This window comes from Elgaria multicarinata, chromosome 1, assembly GCF_023053635.1.
Source record: "Elgaria multicarinata webbii isolate HBS135686 ecotype San Diego chromosome 1, rElgMul1.1.pri, whole genome shotgun sequence".
Taxonomy (NCBI): Eukaryota; Metazoa; Chordata; class Lepidosauria; order Squamata; family Anguidae; genus Elgaria; species Elgaria multicarinata.
This window is the reverse complement of record NC_086171.1, coordinates 147302765-147322019: the sequence shown is the minus strand read 5'-3', so window position 1 is coordinate 147322019 and position 19255 is coordinate 147302765. Positions and strand designations below refer to the sequence as shown.

The window sequence follows — 19255 nt, the reverse complement described above, 5'->3', positions numbered from 1 at the left end:
CATTATGGGAGCACTTTGTTTCTTTGACAGTCATCGACTATCCTATTTTAACAGCTGTAATTCTTACTCAGTGGCTTTAGACTTCAAAGCAAAAACATCCCTTAAGAATTCAATTACCCTATTTCCCATAGAGCTGGGCTAATGTTTCTAAAATATATTCTTTGTTTATATATATATTTATATATATATATATATATTTATTTATTTATATATGTAAATGTCTATATACCTATCGAGATTTGATAGGTATATACACAGATAATCTATGCACAGTGAGCCAAACATACAAAAAAATAAATACTCTCATCCTCTAAGTATATGTACAGAACAAATCTTATATCCAGAATTTGTTAATAAATATCCTAAACCGCTTGTATAGACCTCTTCTTTTCTCTTATGTTGATGGGTAGCCACAAAGTATGCTGGACATATTTACAAACCCTCTATAAATATAGTGATTAAAAATGTCATGTAAGCTACCGACCCTTGGGTCTGGCTGGTTGTATACTCCGCGTTAGTAGCTCAGCGTTAGAGCAGCCTCCTCACTATTACAGATGGATAGTGCAAGAAGTTAAAAAGGTGTATAAAAGATTATACATACAAAACTTTCACATCCTTTGGATGTTTGCGGTTCATTACAACTTTGTGGTTACCCTTCTGCAACATAAATAGTTAAAGGTGATGGGGAGAAAGAAATATGACAAGGTGGATTCCATGATCCACAGCAGATGTGTTCAGTGCATATCTATCGATCCGGCGGTGGGACTGGAGTCGGTGCAGCCCTCACGGCAACCCATCATCTTCTAGACTTAACGCTACACGCTGTTGAGAAAGAAAAGAGAAATGGGTCAGTGCCTCAAGTTCTGGTGTGATGTGGGGGGCTGGAGGAATTGAATCAGATAACTGGGACGTTGGAAGAGTGGTTGGGAATGCTGCCCAGGAGACAGAGAGATAGAGGATCCCAGTCAGTGATTTACTAATTGGATAACATCTGTCTTGTTTTTAATTATCTGATGTTTTGGTGCCGAGCAATTGCTGGCCATTCCGGGCAGAACTAGCTCAGTATTAACAGCTCAGATTGTGCATGCCTTAACGCTTACTTAGATTAGATTCTCAATGCAATCAATAAACTTAATTAATTTAAGTTTAATTAATAAACTTTAATTTTTGTGAACCGCCCAGAGAGCTTCGGCTATTGGGCGGTATAAAAATGTAATAAATAAATAAATAAATAAACGAACAAACCACTTAATAAACCAATATACCAGCTGAAGTCAATGGAAGTAGCAGATTGTTTTAACGTCTTCAATCAAATTCCGAAGTACTCATTTATGCCAGTTCTTTCAGTGGGGCAGCTTAGAAGTGACAATACCAGAGTGTGACCAGTACAGTAAAATTACACACTAAAGTCTTAAGAGTCTTGGTGATGGTTGTCCCCCAATCTCCTCCCATTGTAAGTGAAGGAATTCTACTCTTGCTCACTTCTAGTCTACTATATCTCTAAATTTATCTACCCTGAATGTTTATATTTTACATACTTGATATATTCATAGGTTCAAGATAACACCCCCTCGTGCTCAGAACTACAGCCTAAGGGTATGTCTACATGGCACATTTTTCAGGAACTAAATGTGATCATGGAGCACATATCTGACCCTATAGTTCACACATATTTGGGATTTTACTTTTGCTACCTAATTTTCCATACAGCTGCTAGAGGTAACTGTAGAATGGATTTAGGTTGCATTGCTTTTGTGGCTGACTTTCACATCAAAATGCATCTCTTCCATATTGTGAGGCTAAATTAGTTAACGATTCTTGATGTACACTAAAAACTTTTCATTGGGAGATGGAGGTATACATACTTTACTCCTACTTACACAAGCTGATGGTAGAGGATCAGCCAGAAAGATAAAATCAGACACTTACTGCTGGGTACACATGCCCAATCTGTGTGGTTCTCCCAATATGGATTTCATCTTCATCTTCCTCTTCTGTAGTCTTCCTGTACACAGGATTATCAAAGTTCATGCTTTTTGTGTTTTTCCGTTTCCAGTTTCTCCAGATGAGGTACCCTCCCATGCACAACAAACCAATTACCACTAGGGGGAAAAAGAAAGAGAAAAGGAGAGAGAGAAAGGAACAAAAATTTCTAGTTGCTTCAGGAAGTCCATATTTCTTAAACTGGCTCCCCACAAATGTCACTGTTCAGAATTCTTTATGAGTATTTTAAAAATATGCTTACCAACAGGAACAACAATTCCAATAACGGCTGCCATCACAGTTGATCCAAAACCTTGTCCATCGTTAGCATCTGCAACCAGAGAAGACAACCTCAGTTTCAGACAAAGGACAAAACACATGGACAGAATCAGCAAAAAACGCTTGAAAGTATTTAGAATTCAGGTTCTCTTGGCACAAAATTATGATTTTTAAAATAAAGCAGAGATCGCTTTGACCCTTCATCATTTCCTTAGCAGAGGAAGTCCCAAAACTAGGGCAAGACAAGATGATAAGATTTTGTGAATGAATTTATGGATATACTTTGGGTGCTCTATTTTCAGGGAGTTTCCCAAGTCATCCAGTGAGCTTCATAGCCAAGTGGGAATTTGCATCTGGGCCTCCCGAGTCATAGTCCAATACTCGAACCTTTACATCACACTGTTTCTCATACTGCCCTAAGGTGCCACTAGGAAAACAAGGCTCTTGAAGAAACACCCTCCACAACCAAGATAAGAGTTCATGTAAAAGTAATAAAATTTATATTAAGCAAAGGGGGGTTAGTTTAAAGGACTTGGCTTTAGTGTACTGCACAGTATACTGCCAACTCCAACATACTGTGCCATCATCAGCCCAGTTCTTCAAGCTGGAAAACAGAAAGAAAAAATGCTTGGTTTTAAGCTACATTGCTTACAGTGCTGGGAGAGATTGCTGTTTCCTGTTGTCGTTATCTTTGGGTCTGCCAGGCTGGATGTGGTTGTGAGTGAACGAACGCTTGTAGTGCCAAGGAAGACACGTGATGTTGTTTCTTGGCTTTCTGTTCTAATACTGTTGGTGTTGCTAGTTGTAACAACGACGGTGGTAGTAGTGTTCGTCATAACAGCAGTAACAGCAGTAAAATTGGGCATGTGAGTTGTAGTAGTAGTAACAGTAGTAGTAGTAGGCATATTAGTTGAGGTAGTTGGAAGCTCTGAAAAGATCATCAATACACAGTCACCTCAAGATCTACACAGAATAATTTCATTTACTCCAGAAGCTTGGGAGTTGTGTAAACTAAACAAGATAATCTGAAGTCTAGGTAAAGAGAAATCATATGAATGCTTCACATTTAGAATAGTGTGCAATTCTGACCAACACATTTAACATATTTACTTATATTAAATATTGAAAAGTTTAATGAAAAGCTGACAAGTGGTTATACAGAGCATATAAAAAAGACCCGGTTTGCATAACCAAACAACTCATGATTTGTTAACCATGGATTATTTGTGAGCACACAGGGGCAAATGTGTTAAGTTCTCTGTCATTAAGCATATAGCAGAATTGGAGAATAAAATTATCAACAAAATGGAACATCTTATGAAGCTTTACATCAAGGAACTAAATGGTTGAAGTTTATGACTGATGGAGAAAGGCAAGAAAATGTATATAATGTCATGGACAGTGGTGGAGTTTCTACTGAAAGTAGAAGGGGATATGCCCTAAATAGGGCATGGAAAGGTTCATACAGTGAAAGCAGTTGTCTTTACCTTTATAGCACTTTTTCATGTCAGGACCCAGCCACATATAGTCAGGACAAGCACATGTATATTTTGGGGAGTGTGTAGAGATTTGGGGTGCAGGAAGACAAAGGTATTCACAGCCTCCATTTGGCAGAGAACTGAGCTCACAAGCATCAGGAGCTATATGAAGGAAGAGAAAATAATAAAGATTGTGTTCCTGTTAGTAATTCATGATACATTTATGAGACCTTTGCTAGTTCTGTTTCACTCTCATAGTCTTCGGGACTTTTCTTCCAGAAACCTTATCACCTGCAGGCAATTTCAAGACCCATGTTATCTGGTAAAGAGGTGACAATATTTTTACATTTTTTTTGTTTTAAATTTTTTGTGGATGGCTTCTCACTGAAAAATCCAAAGTGATGTACAAATATAAAAAGAGAAAAAAAAATGAAGATTATGTTCATCACGTGGCAGGTGCCATCATCAGGTGGCATATATGACATCAGAAATCAGTCCATCTCCAACTGAAATATGTTTATTTGAAAGTGAGGGAAATTTCACACATAAACATTCCTTCATAGATTATCACTTCCCTGTAGAAAATTGCAAGATGAATGACTGCCTTTGTTTTGCTGTGGGAACCGAGATCATTTCATATGTTTCACTTCAAGTGGAGTGGTGTTAGAGTATCAACATAATTGTGGGGAGGGCTTGTCCATCTAATGACAGTGCTTCTAAAGAAACTGTATAGACAGTAAAAGGCACCAGTACAGTACAAAAAGGTCTAAAAGGGCTTAACCCCCTTAAAAAAATATCTGAAATCTCTGAGGCTTTTGGGGTCTTCTCAAGATCATCAGTGCTTTCAGAACTAGATCATCCTTACTATCTTCTATACTGGTTTAAATGACCAGATCTGCTAATTATCTCCTTTTAGCTGATCAGTGATTTTCACAGCTGAACAAGAGCTTGGGACTGGTTGCCTACTTGTGAAAGCCAGCTTGCCTCTTCAGCTAGAGTAGAACCCTCCCAAACCAGAGAGCCAAAGTAGTGTAATGGACTGTAAACAGTGACCCTGTTTAGAACACATGCTAAGCCACAGTGGTTAAGCATTTTGAGCAAAACATTATGGCCTAGCATGTCATAGAATAGCAGAGTTGGAAGGGGCCTACAAGGCCATCGAGTCCAACCCCCTGCTCAATGCAGGAATCCACCCCAAGGCATCCCTGACAGATATTTGTCCAGCTGCCTCTTGAATGCCTCTAGTGTGGGAGAGCCCACAACCTCCCTACGTAACTGATTCCATTGTCGTACTGCTCTAACAATCAGGAAGTTTTTCCTGATGTCCAGCCGGAATCTGGCTGCCTTTAACTTGAGCCCGTTATTCCGTGTCCTGCACTCTGGGAGGATTGAGAAGAGATCCTGGCCCTCCTCTGTGTGACAACCTTTTAAGTATTTGAAGAGTGCTGTCATGTCTCCCCTCAATCTTCTCTTCTCCAGGCTAAACATGCCCAGTTCTTTCAGCCTACCTTCATAGGGCTTTGTTTCGAGACCTCTGATCATCCTGGTTGTCCTCCTGTGAACCTTTCCTAACCATGGTGGCTACATAACCACAGTTTAAACATGCTCACTAATCATTTGCTGCAAAAGGGTTAGTGGCCTAACCATGGCTTAAACAAGACATTTAAGGTTTCCTCATCAAGAATGCTCTTCTATGTAATGCTAAATAGTGGAAGTGGACCTTTCTTTGTCAACCTGGAGTACAAATCTAACTTTGGCCCATTACTGAACTAAAAACAAGCCTTACCTTTGGGTTGCTTCAGCTCATGAAAGACTACAATATCATGAGGATTATTGAGGTTCTCAGCCAAAATGGAGATATCTAGACCATTCAGCCTATTTGCACTGAAGATTGCCTCATTCTCTAAGTCAGTCCAGAATACCCTGTCCTGAAAGAAAAGAGACCATATCATGTACCAGCAAAAGCCTTTTGGGCATTGTTGTCTTATCTATCAATCCCTTTTGCATTTTTAGTAACCAAGTCATACACAGTGCTTTCCAGATATGAAAAAAGCAGATGAGCATACAATGAATTCGTCAGGTCTTTCCTAAATATTGTAGAGCCCACTGAAATCAATGGTGCTCAGTACTTTGAAGGCCTATACTTTTAACCATCCTCAATGAACCCTACTCCTAGTGCCAGCCCAAGACATGTTGCTACTTGAATTGGAGCCCAAGGGGAGGCACATGCCCCAATCTCTAGGGCCAACACTTGCTGCACAGGTCAGACACCGGCTCCTGCCTTCAACGATCGTGCTCGTGATGATGCCACTTGAAACAGGTCACTGCACATTGTTGCATGGCTGGGTCAGCCCTGCCTACTCTACCTCTTCTTTGGAAGGCAGTATCTCATTACATGAGGAAATGTCACATGAACCTTCCCCTCACACACATGCTGAAAGATGAAACCTCACCCTTGCCACATCCCCAGCAGGAACATTTTCCCACTGAAGATGCATTTGGACAACATGGAAAGGGCTCTACACTCACACTGATGTATGTCTGCAGAGTTCCTTCTCATGTGGAGGACTCAGGCCTAATCAAGGTCTCTTCTCAAGTGAAAAAGCACATACATCAGTAGGTGTGGTGTGCCCTTTCCCACTTTGTCTGAACATGCGGGCAGCGGGGAAGTGTTTCTGCCATGTACAATGGCAGCTGGAGGCATAGATTAGCCCCACAGTCCTCCCGCCAGGTATTCTTTCAACATATGTGTGTATGTGCACGTTTTCCTGTGAACTTCCCTACGGAGATTCTGTGTTATGGAATCATAATTTTGTCTTTGAAAATCATGAAGAAAAAAGAGAAGACCAATGAAATGTTCAATTTGCGTATACATTATCAAAGTGTTCTCAACTCTACAAATTATATTGTTGTGAGGAACTCACTTTTATTTTTGAATGTCGAGAGAAGAACAGGAGGGCAAAGGGGAAGACATTTCTCTCATTTTTATTCTCCCTCTCTGCCACCTCATGCTTCCTACACTGAACTAACTATGGCCATTTCTACACCTGCCTTTCCCCTCGGGATCGTCCCAGGATAATAATATATTTATTTCTAACCCGCCTCTCCATTCTGATCGAGGTGGGGAACAACAGCAAGTATAAAATACATAAAATATTAATCAAAACACAGTATACATTATTAAAACTTCCTAAAAACATACTAAAAGCATCCTAAAAAGCATCCCTGTGCATCCAAATGTCACACAGGGGATCCCGGGAGCAGGCAGGGACGATCCCTCCATTTTCCTGGGATAATCCTTAGGGGTAGAAAGGGCCTAAGAGGATTTGTATGTGAAAGGAGACTTCTGTGTACTTATCATTTGCTGGATCAGGCATAAACTGAAGGCACATCTGAGAGTGGTCACTGTCTTTCTGCACGGCACTATTTTCAATGGGATGAACATTTGGATGTACATCTCCATTTACATACAGATATACATCCTGCTGAAAGCAACGGATTGCAGACAGACAGCAACTGTACTGGGGTGCACACCCAACTTACGCCTGCAATTCCTGCTCCAAAAAAATGGTGTGCCTGCAGAAGCTGACCAAGGGGATAATTGTGAGCCTGCTGGCAGGCCTGTTTCATTTTGCATTAGTCCACCAATAAGTTAAAAAACTTGTCCTGACCCCTTACAATTAAGACGATGAGATGAGAGAAAGGGGTGGATATACTGGTGACCGTATCACTGTCAATAGTCACATGTAATATGAAGATAACTGAAGTATTTAAAAAACCTTTAATATACTGAGCAAAATAGCTACTCTGTATAGTTCAAGTATATATAAAAACTATATGGTATTACATTAAAACATCAATAGAAGCGATAAAGAACAAAGAGACAATGAAAAACCAAACGTGTTTCAACCATGCAAGGTCTTCAGTGGTCTAATAAAATATACATATAAATAAAGTGTAGAGAGTTATTTTTTAATTGTCATAGCCACTTCACACTCTAGTCTGTTTGTCTTTTAAAGGCTCAATATGGCTCTAGCTTTTATCAAGCTTATGGCTTTTGGATAAGCCCTCTTGTCCCAAGTGATGGGGTAGTTTTTAACTGGCAAGGAGCTGTTTTCTTTATATAGCGAGTCCAGCACAAAACTGCTACATTTCTTCTCTGGTTTTTTTTTTTTTTTTTTTTTTGAGGAAAAAGGTAAAGACAGTTCACTTGGAATTTATCCTTCAGAGAACAATCCTTTCTTCCATATTATGTGCTATAAAAAGCAGAGAATGTGATGTCTATATAAACAGGCTGTCTGGGAAAAGAAATTCTCCCTCTGAGGTAGCCTAACTGCGAGGCAGATATGCCCGGCCTACTTATCAAAAAGCCAGCTTGTGCTCTCAGATGAGTTTCTCTGACTTTTGTGGTCATGATGGTTCATGAATAGGATTTGAGGGGATTTATTATAAAGTGTGCAGCGATCCCTGGCATCCCAGTGCAAATGGCATTCCAGTCTAATCTTCCTTCCTCTTTTGAAGATATGACCTGTATTAAGTCAGTTTCCATGTAGGGCAAGCCCCTGACAATTTCTTAGAAGAGAGCTCTGCAGTTCAGGATAAACTAGAAAAATGTGACCCAAGGAATAGCAAAACTATCTTCCTTTGCAAATCAACATTATCACAGACATACTTAGTAACAACTCCTACCAATTAGAAGAAGAGATAATAGGGCAAAGCATTGATGGGATTTAATTGTAGAAAGGTGATGGTAAAATCACATGGTACATCTTTTATAATACTGAATAGGGAAGTGAAAAACGGAGGATGGATTTAGGGGGTATCTTGTTTTGTAATGAATGACTGATTATATTTTGGTATTAAATTCCTTGGTTTCTTGGGCTGGATATATATATGATGAGGAATGTTTAGGATATATATTTGATGAGGAAAGTTTAGCATTCTGACCACTGAAACTCTATATTATGGAAAAGGAATCAGTAGTTCCAAATGCTGCAATCTCAATACATTATACAATCCAAGGAAGTCACATTATCAATTTACATAATTCTGAACCTCATTAGACCTTAACAGCCAGACGAATCTATTTTGTGTGTGTACTGTTCAGCATTTCCATTCCTACTAGAGTGAGAAAAAATTGTAAACATAGGTGTTGACTAGGCCCAGTTCTGATATAAAAAGGAAGGAAGGAGACCTCCAGGTGCACAAAAGAAAAGAAAAATTGAGCCCAAAGCATTCTGAACTAAATTCTTCTGCAAGAACATACATGAACAACCAATTTCAGTCATAATTCCTCCATACGGCTGCAAAATTATTCCAAGTTCTCCTTCCTTGTTTCTCCAGTTCTGATATGGACTCATTCTTTACTGTGGTCCTACTCATCATTCATATCTTGATCATGGCCAACGATCCCCCACCATCATACATCTCAAAATATGACTTGCACCTAGATAATCCCATCTCCTGCTCAACCACTGTCTGGCCACCTGCTCATATTATCCAATACTGGTGTCTCTAGGTGTCCCTTTCATTACTACCTTGATTTAGTTCACTGTCAGGCGAGGCTTAGTCCCAACTCCTGGCCTCATACCTCAAACACTGCTAATCCAAACGGATGGCTCAGGTCATCCACGGAAGAGATGAGAACTTTCCTATTGCTGCCATTGAAATCTACACTCGAAAGCAAGTGCAACTTGGAGTCCACCCAGTAGAGACGCTGATTCAACAAATCTGAAAAGCAAACACATCAAGGCAGAATTATAAGTGGGTGCATTTGCCTTTTGACCACTCTTACTTATTGTTGTGGTTTTCTTGTGGCTTCACCATCTTGGGAAATGGTAAACAACTCATAAAGGACAATCATTATCATCATAATCATCAACATGTCCAGTACAAGTGTGTCCAGTTGGTTATTTTGTTTTTGTTTTTCATATAAAATCTCAGTGCATTGATTCCATCATGCCACAGAGTGTTGGGAGTGTGGACCCATGCACATGTGTGCTGCATATAGGGATAACGCATGCTTGCCCAGCTAGCATAATCTAAACTGCTACAGCAGCAACGACAGAACAAGGCTTTCCTGTGCCATATCCTCCTCTCTCTGCACTTGTGAGCCAAATACTTCATCACCAAGCTTGGATCGTGTGGCAGGACCCAAGCAAATACACGTAGGGGTTATGCAAGAGGTCATGTTCACAGTCCTACTGCCTTAACTTTCTGTCTGCATTAGTAGTAATATAAACTGTTGCCATTATTTTTTTTATCACATCTAGCCTGTAGTCTATGGCACCAACTGCTGTCCTATATGCTAATTCAAGAAGACAAAATGTGTGTGGTAAATGGCCTACCATCTTACTTGCTGATCTTGCCCCATAAGCATCTCTTACACAATGCCAGTGTGGTGTGAGAGCCAGTGTGGTGTAGTGGCTAGAGTTTCGGACTGGGAGTCGGGAGATCCGGGTTCTAGTCCCCACTCGACCATGGAAACCCACTGGGTGACTTTGGGCCAGTCACAGACTCTCAGCCTAACCCACCTCACAAGGTTGTTGTTGTGAGGATAAAGTGGAGAGAAGGAGGATTATGTACGCCGCCTTGGGTTCCTTGCAGGAAAAAAGGCGGGATATAAATGCAATAATAAATAAATAAATAAATAAAACAAATAAATTCAAGTAAAGGCCAAAGTAGAAGATACATGGGAGATGTGTGAACAATTTCCTGCCTTTCTTTTTTTAAGCTGAAAAGCAGCTGTGGGATGCTGCCCATTTTAGGAGAGGAAGGGGGAGGAGCGGCATAACCCTTCCCCCTCCCACCATTTGTTTCCTCAAAACCACTCTTCCCCAAGCTGCCTTTCTCCCTGCATTGGGAGTGGGGGAAATACCCCCCCCCCTTATCATTTCCCTTGTGGTTGGGAAAACAGCTGTTGATTGAGAGTCTTAAAATGGTAGAAAGGGAAAATGGTTAATTGGCTCCTTCCTTTCGGTTCCCGATGGCAGAATTTGATGCTGCTTTTCAGTTTTTTTAAAAAAAGAGACAGTTCACCCATCCCCCATGTACTGTCTAGCTTGGCCTTATGGAAAGGTTTTGAAGAAGGCTTTGCATGGAGCACAAATTGCTAAATCAGCAGGAGAAATTCAGGATAAGTCATATCAGCAAAAAACTGTATTAGATTGAACTGACTGGCTGTATATATGAGTGATGAAATTATACATCTGAGACCTGTATAATTAGAGTCCATGGGAAGGATTGCTGCTCATAGTTAAACTATGAAATTCACTAACTTAAGATGTAGTGATGGCCACCAATTTGGATGGCTTTATGAGGGGGGTTGTAGAAGCCTATCAAAGGCTAGCAATCCTGATGGCTATGTGCTACCTCCAGTATCCAAGGCAGTGAGCCTATATACATTAGCTTCTGGGGAACATGGGTGGCGGAATGCTGTTACACCCATGTCCTGCTTGTGGGACCATGGTGACAGCTGGTTGGCCAATGTGTGAACAGAGTGCTTGACTAGATGGACCTCTGGTCTGATCCAGCAGGGCTCTTCTTACGTTCTTATTCTTGGCATGCAAGAAGTCCAACATTCAATCTCTGGTATCTTCATGTAGGGATGACAAAGACTCCCATCTGAAACCCTGGAAATCCACTATCAGTAGGTAATAATGAGTTAGACAGGCCAATCATCTGATTTGGGATAAGGCAGCTTCCTAGGTTTCTTGTCCTAGGAACTTTTGCCATTTACAGTGATCTGCAGTTCTTCCAGGTGAGACTTTTATGATGCCATCTTCCTGCCACATTCACAGAAGTTTACAGGGGGTCCAGATGATGTCTTCCACTCATAGCCCTCCTGTCTTTCCCCACCTTCTGTCTTTTCCCTTAACGCAGAAAATCCATTAAGGAAAAAGAGATGGAACAGTTGCACAATGCCTTCTGGTTGTAAATGCTAAGGACCCACCCACCTCACCCCATCTAGAAGCACCCATGGTCCCAGTTTTGCAACTTACCCAGTGTGATACCATTGGGCCATTCAATGTTGTCCGTCACAAGCACTTGCCGATCCACACCGTTCAAGCCAGATTTCTCAATTTTTGCGATGTCCCCCCAGTCAGACCAATACATGAATCTATAAGAGAGAACAGCAGAAAGCAGACGGCGCAAAGCCCTGTGCCATCACAAAGCTTCTATGTCCTTTGAAGTGAGCCATCTTTAAATTTAAGGATGCAATGCTAATTGGGGTTGGCTGTAGTTTGCTGCTTCTTTGAACAAGCTTAAGCCACTTCAGTGACCCCAAAACAACTGGATTCTTTAAAGAGTATTAATCCATACGTATGAGGACTCTCTGACATCAGTGAAGTGGTTCTCATGAACTCCAATGCCTTAGTTAATCATGAAACAAGAAATGAAGCAATGGCTGCCCAACATTTAGTGCTGCAGCTGTGTGATGTTCCCTTGACTGATTTGGTCTGAGTGCAGCTGGGAACAAATGCACATAAACAGCATTCTTCATATAATTTTAGCGGGATGGGAGCTGGAGTTTGTGAATTCATTGAATAGAATGAAACTGCAATTTGAGTCCTGAAAGGCAAAGAACTGTAGAGACGGGGGAAATACAAAAGGACATCTGATCCAGTTCCCTGCCCCAAGCATGGAGGATCATAGCAAACCATGAACTCCAATCCCTTGGTTAATCATGTAACAATATATGAATCAGCCTTGCATCTTATTGGCATTATACATTTTAAAAAACAGTCAGTCTAGCAATCAGAGGTTTTGTATGTTGAAGCATACTGATTTTCTTTGCCGAACGGTTTATACAATAATCTCTGATTGCATTGTATACTACAGCCTGAGAGCTAGGAGGACCCAGGCAGAGCAAGGAATATGTTCAGCAATATATGGCAGAGTTTACTCTTTCATACCTACCCCCGGGTTGGATCCACCGCAATGGCTCTGGGCTCACTTAAGTTAGTACTGAAAAGTGTCCTCCTCTTACTCCCATCAGCTGTGGCTACCGAAATGGTCTTGTTTCCTGAATCTGTCCAATAAATATTCTTGTGAACCCAATCCATCGCCAGGCCTTCCGGCGAATTCAATTGGCTATCTATTAGAACCATCTGCTCGGCTGTGTCGCTGGCTTTGTCTATGTAGGCACTGCAGAGGGGACACCCAAATTGTCACTGTATTTATGCAGGCGGCAACGTGGTAAGTGTGGTGGAGGAAAGGCTGCTTCTATGCTGGAGAAAAGGAAACAAAATGGGTTGTAAACCACGGGGCCGTTCAAACAACATGCTAACCCACACCCAATGGTTTTGAGCATGGGTTGTTATTGAACTGTGGGTTAGTGTGTTATCTAAACCCAGGATTTTTTCCACAGGGTGGCTTGTTAACCACCCTGAACAATCCATCAACAAACCATGGATTCTCAAGGTTGCTTGTTCGAGAAAAATAAGCCACTCTTCATGGTTAACAAGCCACCCTGCAGAAAATTGTAATTATTAGCTGATCTGGGGACTGTGTGGGGTGGCAACAGCAGGATATAACCAAACACAGATCATCATCATCATCATCATCATCATCATCATCATCATGCATTAGCCATACTTGTATGATCTTGCAGCAGATAGCTAGCTATTACCAACATGACATTTCCTGACTTATTTTTGGGAATGTGCATAGGGAATTGTGTCTTTGCTGGAATTATCAGATGTGAGCAAAAGCTGCACAGGGAAATGTGGAGAAGGTCCCAAGTCTTTTGCTGACTGATTGCTTCAAAATGATGTCAGATTAGCCTGAAACTACAAAGATGGGTGTCTTAAGACACTTCGCAATTGCTTCTTCTCATGCATTTTCAAGACGTGAGTAGAAAACTGTAATAGCAGAAAGAATTCCAGAGAAGCAGAAATAATGACAAAAAACACTTGTTGCTAGCTGGCTGTATTGCAGATCAACCTATTTCTATCAGGTGAGATGCTGTTTTGCATAGCTTACAGCACATGTATGTGGTTGTCTGTCCACACACACACGTTTGAACTATGGTTAACTGAAGATGAACAATTTCACACATGTGCATCTGCTTTCTAATCAGTATTATTTTAACCTGGTAACATTTTACAAATACCCGCATGTATATAGTGAAGGTAACACGAATCAGATGCTCATAACATGCGCTTCAAATTGGTGCTGATGATAAAAGCAGCCACCTAAGTAGAGCTCTAAGGGCAAAACTGTCGCAGTTGGCAGTGATGGAGAAAACAAACTCTCGACAATAACAGAAGTCAGATCTTAAGCCTGAAATATATTTGCTGCCAGTAACTCTAAGAGAAGTGCCATGTTAAATTATTCTCAGGTATTCACAGTCAGATCCTATTTTTGTCCTTTACTATACATATTGCAAAGCTTACAACTTACAAGTTAAGTCGCCTGTCTTCCATTTTTCTGCTTGCTCTTTCTTTCCCCCCCGGATATGTAAATCTCATTCCATGTCTAGCTAGCTGCTTGAGTGTAATTAACTGGCCATTGCTTACAAAATATTATTTCCCCCCTGAAACTGACTTGCTGATCTCTGAAATTACGCTTCCTTATCTGTAGCTCACAGTAAACCTGCCTCTGATTGTTAGCAAAAAGTCAGCATGAGGAACCTCTGAGATGCAGCAGGGGGCAATATAAATTCAGATCTGAGTGTAGAAGAGAGACGGTCATCTGTGCTGCATAAAGTAAATGCTGTTTCACTGTGTAATTAGATACAGTCTCAGCGCTGCAACTCAAAGATGCATATTTTCAACAAGCGCATTTCTGGTGCCACTGGGTTTTGACAGACCTGCAATTAAGTTGCCATAAGATGATGTCAGAGCAAAGTGACATCCCCGCACCTGTATATCTTCCTGTAGAATAAATCACACCAGTATATCCTGTTTGTTGCCACCTCCACATCCAAAGCGACCACATTCTTCAGCATGGGGATGATACGAGAGTAGTCCCGTTTTACCAGGTCAATCTTCCGCACTTCATGACGGTTCGTGAAGACGAGGTACGGGCTCTTCCCTGCCATGGAACAGAACCCTGCAAGTCACTTTTAGTTTTAAGCAGCTTATGGAATAGTGCAGTCTTGGGCCTAGAGTTAGATTTCATTTCCGTTGCTTTATCATAAGGGCTAGTCTAAACAGGGAGGGAAATGGCAGCTTTGAGATTCTCTGAAACTGGCTATAAGAAAGACAGGTTGCTTACTTGTAATCGTAGTTCTTCGAGTGGTCATCTGTGCAGTCACACAAAAAACATGGGGCTCTGCGCCTGTGTTTTTTGTGTGATGCACAGAGACCATGAAGAAGAACAGGAAAGATCTGCAATTATTGCTCTCTTTACCAACACTCCCAAGTCACATTTGCTATAACTAAGTGACAATTTACACATGAAATCTTTCTAACTGGCAAATGGAGGACTCACTCTCACATCTCTCTCTGTGTGTGTGTAACATTCAGAACACCACATGAATCTCCCGTGCAGTTAAATCCATGTATTAAAATTGAGGTACATGTCTGGATAATCCTGGAGAATTGGATTGGGACCCCAGGAGGGCCCAATTTGTCCCGCAGGCCTGATGTTCCCCACTTCTGTTCTAGAACAAGCACACTCCTACCTCTTTGGAAGGGAGATAAGGAGGACTAAACCAACTAGAAGGTTTGACTTCATAGCAATTATTTTAATAGGATTCTCCCTATATATACAGTGGTGGCCAAAATTGTGGACACTTTTTGATTTTGCAACTTTGCATGCTTATAGAAAATGTTCTGTTTCACGAAATTCAAATGTTTATAAATCAATAGAAAGACCTGATTCACGTAATAAAACAACCCTGCTTCTTTTCCTGGGTGTCCAATCAACTCTTTTCTTTGGTGTCATTGCTCTATTTATGATGTATGTAAGTACACTTTTAATTTGAGAAATACTTCAAATATTCACACAATCTCCAATTGCGCTTCAGTTACAAACAGCAAAACTGACTTTCCCCAACTTGAAACATGATGTATCGCAGCTACTGCCATGAGATTAGTCCCCAGAACAAGGACTGTGATTGGCCAGTAGGGTTTGCAATTCCAATCCGCTTCTTCACTCAATTACACCTGTGTTTGTTTTTAGACTAAAATAAACATAACTTTTTTGTACTGCAGATATTTGCATTCTGTTTTTTGTATTGAATTCAGCCTTAAATTCTCTTTCAACTTCTATATAAACATTTGAATTTTGTGTAACAGAACATTTTCTATAAGCATGCAAAGTTGCAAAGTTCCAAAACATGAAAATTTCAAAATGTCAACAATTTCAGCCACCACTGCGTGTGTGTGTGAGTGTGTGTGTGTTTATGTATATATATATGTGTGTGTGTGTGTGTGTGTGTGTGTGTGTGTGTGTATATATATATATATATATATATATATATATTCAACTGAACTGCTTTTACAAAAACCCATTGAAATATTTCCTTCCTGAGCTCACTTTTTAAAATTTATTTTATTTTATTTATTTAAGGATTTTTATGCCGCCATTCAGCCAAAAAAGGCTCTCACGGCGGCTTACAAAAGTATTTCTTGACAGTCCCTGCCCACAGGCTTACAATCTAAAAGACATGACACAAAAGGAAAGGGGATTGGGAGGGAGGAGGAGGCGGGGGAAAGGAAAGCAAATTCAGGCACTACAATCTTAGTTGGAAAGTTCAGCAGTTATAGGTGACAGCAGGAGGGAGGGGGCTCTCAGCTGGAGCTGGACCCAGGCACGGTGGAGAGGTGCCTGGCTGCTGCTTCCTCCCTCACTGGTGGCCTCTGCAGAGACAGTTGGTAGCAGATAGGTTTGTTGTAAATGAAGAATGCAGTATTATATAAAAATAAAACTTTCATTGCCTCAAACAAACATAGCTTCTAACTTCTCTCCAGCCCTGACTGACTCCTGAGAGTGCTGAGTCACTGACTGCTGTGTCACCTCCTGATTGGGCGAGTATTCCTTCAATCAAAGTCTGTGTCCCTGACTTCCTCTTCCATCTAACTTCCTGTGTGTCTCACTTAGTTCTACCTATTGATACATTTTTCCTTTTTTTATTTTAACCAACAATACATTACAACTCCCATTTACCCCCCCAAAAAGTTAAACATAGTCTTGTAGATGGTGTGGCTTCTGTACCAGGCGACCTGCTCGAGTTCTTACTTTCAAACACCTGATGGATAAATGTAATAATCACCCATACTACGGAAATATTCTCGGATGCATAATTAGAGTTGTGTCACCTACACATGCTGTCACTGATGCGCTTCCCTCCAATTGGAAGTGACTGGCTTTTTGGCCTCTGGTTTTTTCTTTTATCTCTCTTTCACTGGAGTCTTCCGGTCCTAACACCTGCCTTGGCTTTCTAGGGACCATGATTTGTAAAGATCATGCAAAATGGATTTGAGCATTTCCTTACCTACAGCTTTGCAGTTTTTGGACAGGGTGTCCATTTCGTAACCCTCGTAGCATTCGCATTTATAGTCTCCCTTGTAGTTAATGCAGATCTGGCTACAAGCGTCAGGATTCTCACATTCATCTATGTCTGGAAGGAGAGTTTCAAAGCCATCAATTACTTGAAATCAAGCCATTGGGACATGGAGCGAGTCTGGAGTGACTATAATTAAGTGCCTCTGCAATTAAACACAAAGGGCTGCTGTTCCCATGCAAATTACCTCCACATGTTTTCTTGTCCAGAAGCTTGTATCCAGGAGGACATTCACAGGCATAGCCAATTTTCAAGTCTCTGCAGATGTGGGAGCAACCACCATTGTTAAGTGCACATTCATTTATGCCTAGGAGAGAGATAAAGATTATTTAGACTAGACAAATGTTCATCTCTAAGACTCCCAAGTTGTTGTTGTTGTTGGTAGTGGTGGTTTTTAAAAAGTCAAAGTAGCAAATGTATTCAATGATTCCAAGGGATCACTTAAGGTAAATCCTCAGTACAATTGGACCTACACAGAAATAGCCAGCAAATCTCTCTCTTTCTCTTTTCCAAGGAGCAGCGATCTGGATTTTCTTAAAAGAGGACCTACTAATAGAACTTTAGCTTAACGTGCCTCTGCTTGGCTTCTTGTGCCACATTAACTTTATCGCTGGCTTTCACTGTTTGTTTTATTCCACAAGCCAAAAAAAGCATGATAGACGTTTTAAATAACAAGAAGGTTAACTAAAACCATCCACACTGATCGCTCCATTCCCAGTCCTGCCCCTCAAAGCCCCAAAGAGCCAACTGGTCAATATAACGTGCTGCCCTCCAGGTGTGCTGGACTGCAACTCCCCTTCTTCCCAGCAGCTATATGAGGTAAAGCAGGGTATAGCTGTTTCAAATAAATAAAAAAGAAAAGAAAAGAAAAGAAAGGGAAGCCAGAAGTGACCCAGTGCATTTTCCTACTCTTCTCACTGCCTCTTAGGCTGGGACTGCACTCATGCAAATCTATGGGCTGGTTGCACAACAGACCTATTTTTTGACATAATTTATACTCATCTTCCAAGTTCAAGGTGGCTTACAATAATTAAAACCACCTACAAAGGTATGTTGCTGTGCAAGCAACACTGATGCCCTTTAAACATGTCACCTAGTTATGTGTATCTATAGCTGGGGACATTTCTAAAGTGACCCAGCCAAGTGTGTGGCAGGGTCAACTGCCTGGGCTTCTTCCCATGGGATTGGCAGCCCCCTTCTGCCAGGGTGCTGGTTCCATTGGAAAATCAGTGCAATGGACTCTATGTGGTTGGGTCATTTAGAAGGTAGTACCCAAATGGCTACTCTGGGACCTGCTCAGGAAAAAACAGCTTCCATATGTCAGGGGAGTTATTTCAAAGGGCATCACAGAAAGATGCCTCTGGGGGGATGGGGGGCAGTGTCAGCTCGGGATTAGGAATGCCATCACCACAGGGGTATTTTAGGTCACATCGATGGTGCTATATAAATAAATAATAATAATAATAACATCTGCCTGCGATTGAAGAGATACAAACTATCTCACAACCTTTCCATCTATGATGGATTTGCAGAATTTATTTATTTATTTTATTTATTTCATTTCATTTCTATACTGCCCAATAGCCGAAGCTCTCTGGGCGGTTCACAAAAATTAAAACCATGAAGAGCTTAATAAAACATTATTATGGATAAGAAGTCAAATCTCTGGAGTCGAGTCTAATGGATATACTAAAGCAGAGATGGACAACACTCAGCCCTCTAGATCAGGGGTATGCAAACTTTGTGGGCCTTGGGCATCATTGCCAATTTGAGAAACTGACCTGGGCATGAGAGCAAAGGACAAGTAACCTGCCCAAAAGACTGAGCACAAAGCACAGGTGGGGTTTGAGTCCCAATATACTAAACAACGCTTTTTAACACAATTTTCAGCATTGACAGAAACCTATTTCACAGCTGCCAGTAAGACAATATGTTTATTATTTTTAAAAGTGGGAGCAGTAGGGCATCTTGGTGAGCAACGCATTGCCTGCCTAGGTGTTGT

The 19255-nt window shown here is 41.0% G+C and overlaps 1 protein-coding gene across 1 annotated transcript in view; it reads right to left on the bottom strand.

Moving 5' to 3' along the window:
• Positions 1-375: 375 nt before the first annotated feature.
• Positions 376-19255, bottom strand: part of LRP8 (LDL receptor related protein 8) — a 208563-nt gene continuing 189683 nt past the window's right edge. Inside the window, exons 8-19 of the mRNA XM_063138773.1 lie at positions 17441-17560; positions 17185-17310; positions 14606-14777; positions 12660-12887; positions 11741-11859; positions 9331-9470; positions 5527-5668; positions 3750-3902; positions 2915-3190; positions 2246-2314; positions 1930-2102; positions 376-822 (exon numbers count right to left, since the gene is read on the bottom strand). Of these exons, the coding sequence (XP_062994843.1) occupies positions 784-822; positions 1930-2102; positions 2246-2314; positions 2915-3190; positions 3750-3902; positions 5527-5668; positions 9331-9470; positions 11741-11859; positions 12660-12887; positions 14606-14777; positions 17185-17310; positions 17441-17560 (1757 nt within the window). The 3' untranslated portion in view covers positions 376-783. The remainder of the gene's footprint in view (positions 823-1929; positions 2103-2245; positions 2315-2914; positions 3191-3749; positions 3903-5526; positions 5669-9330; positions 9471-11740; positions 11860-12659; positions 12888-14605; positions 14778-17184; positions 17311-17440; positions 17561-19255) is intronic.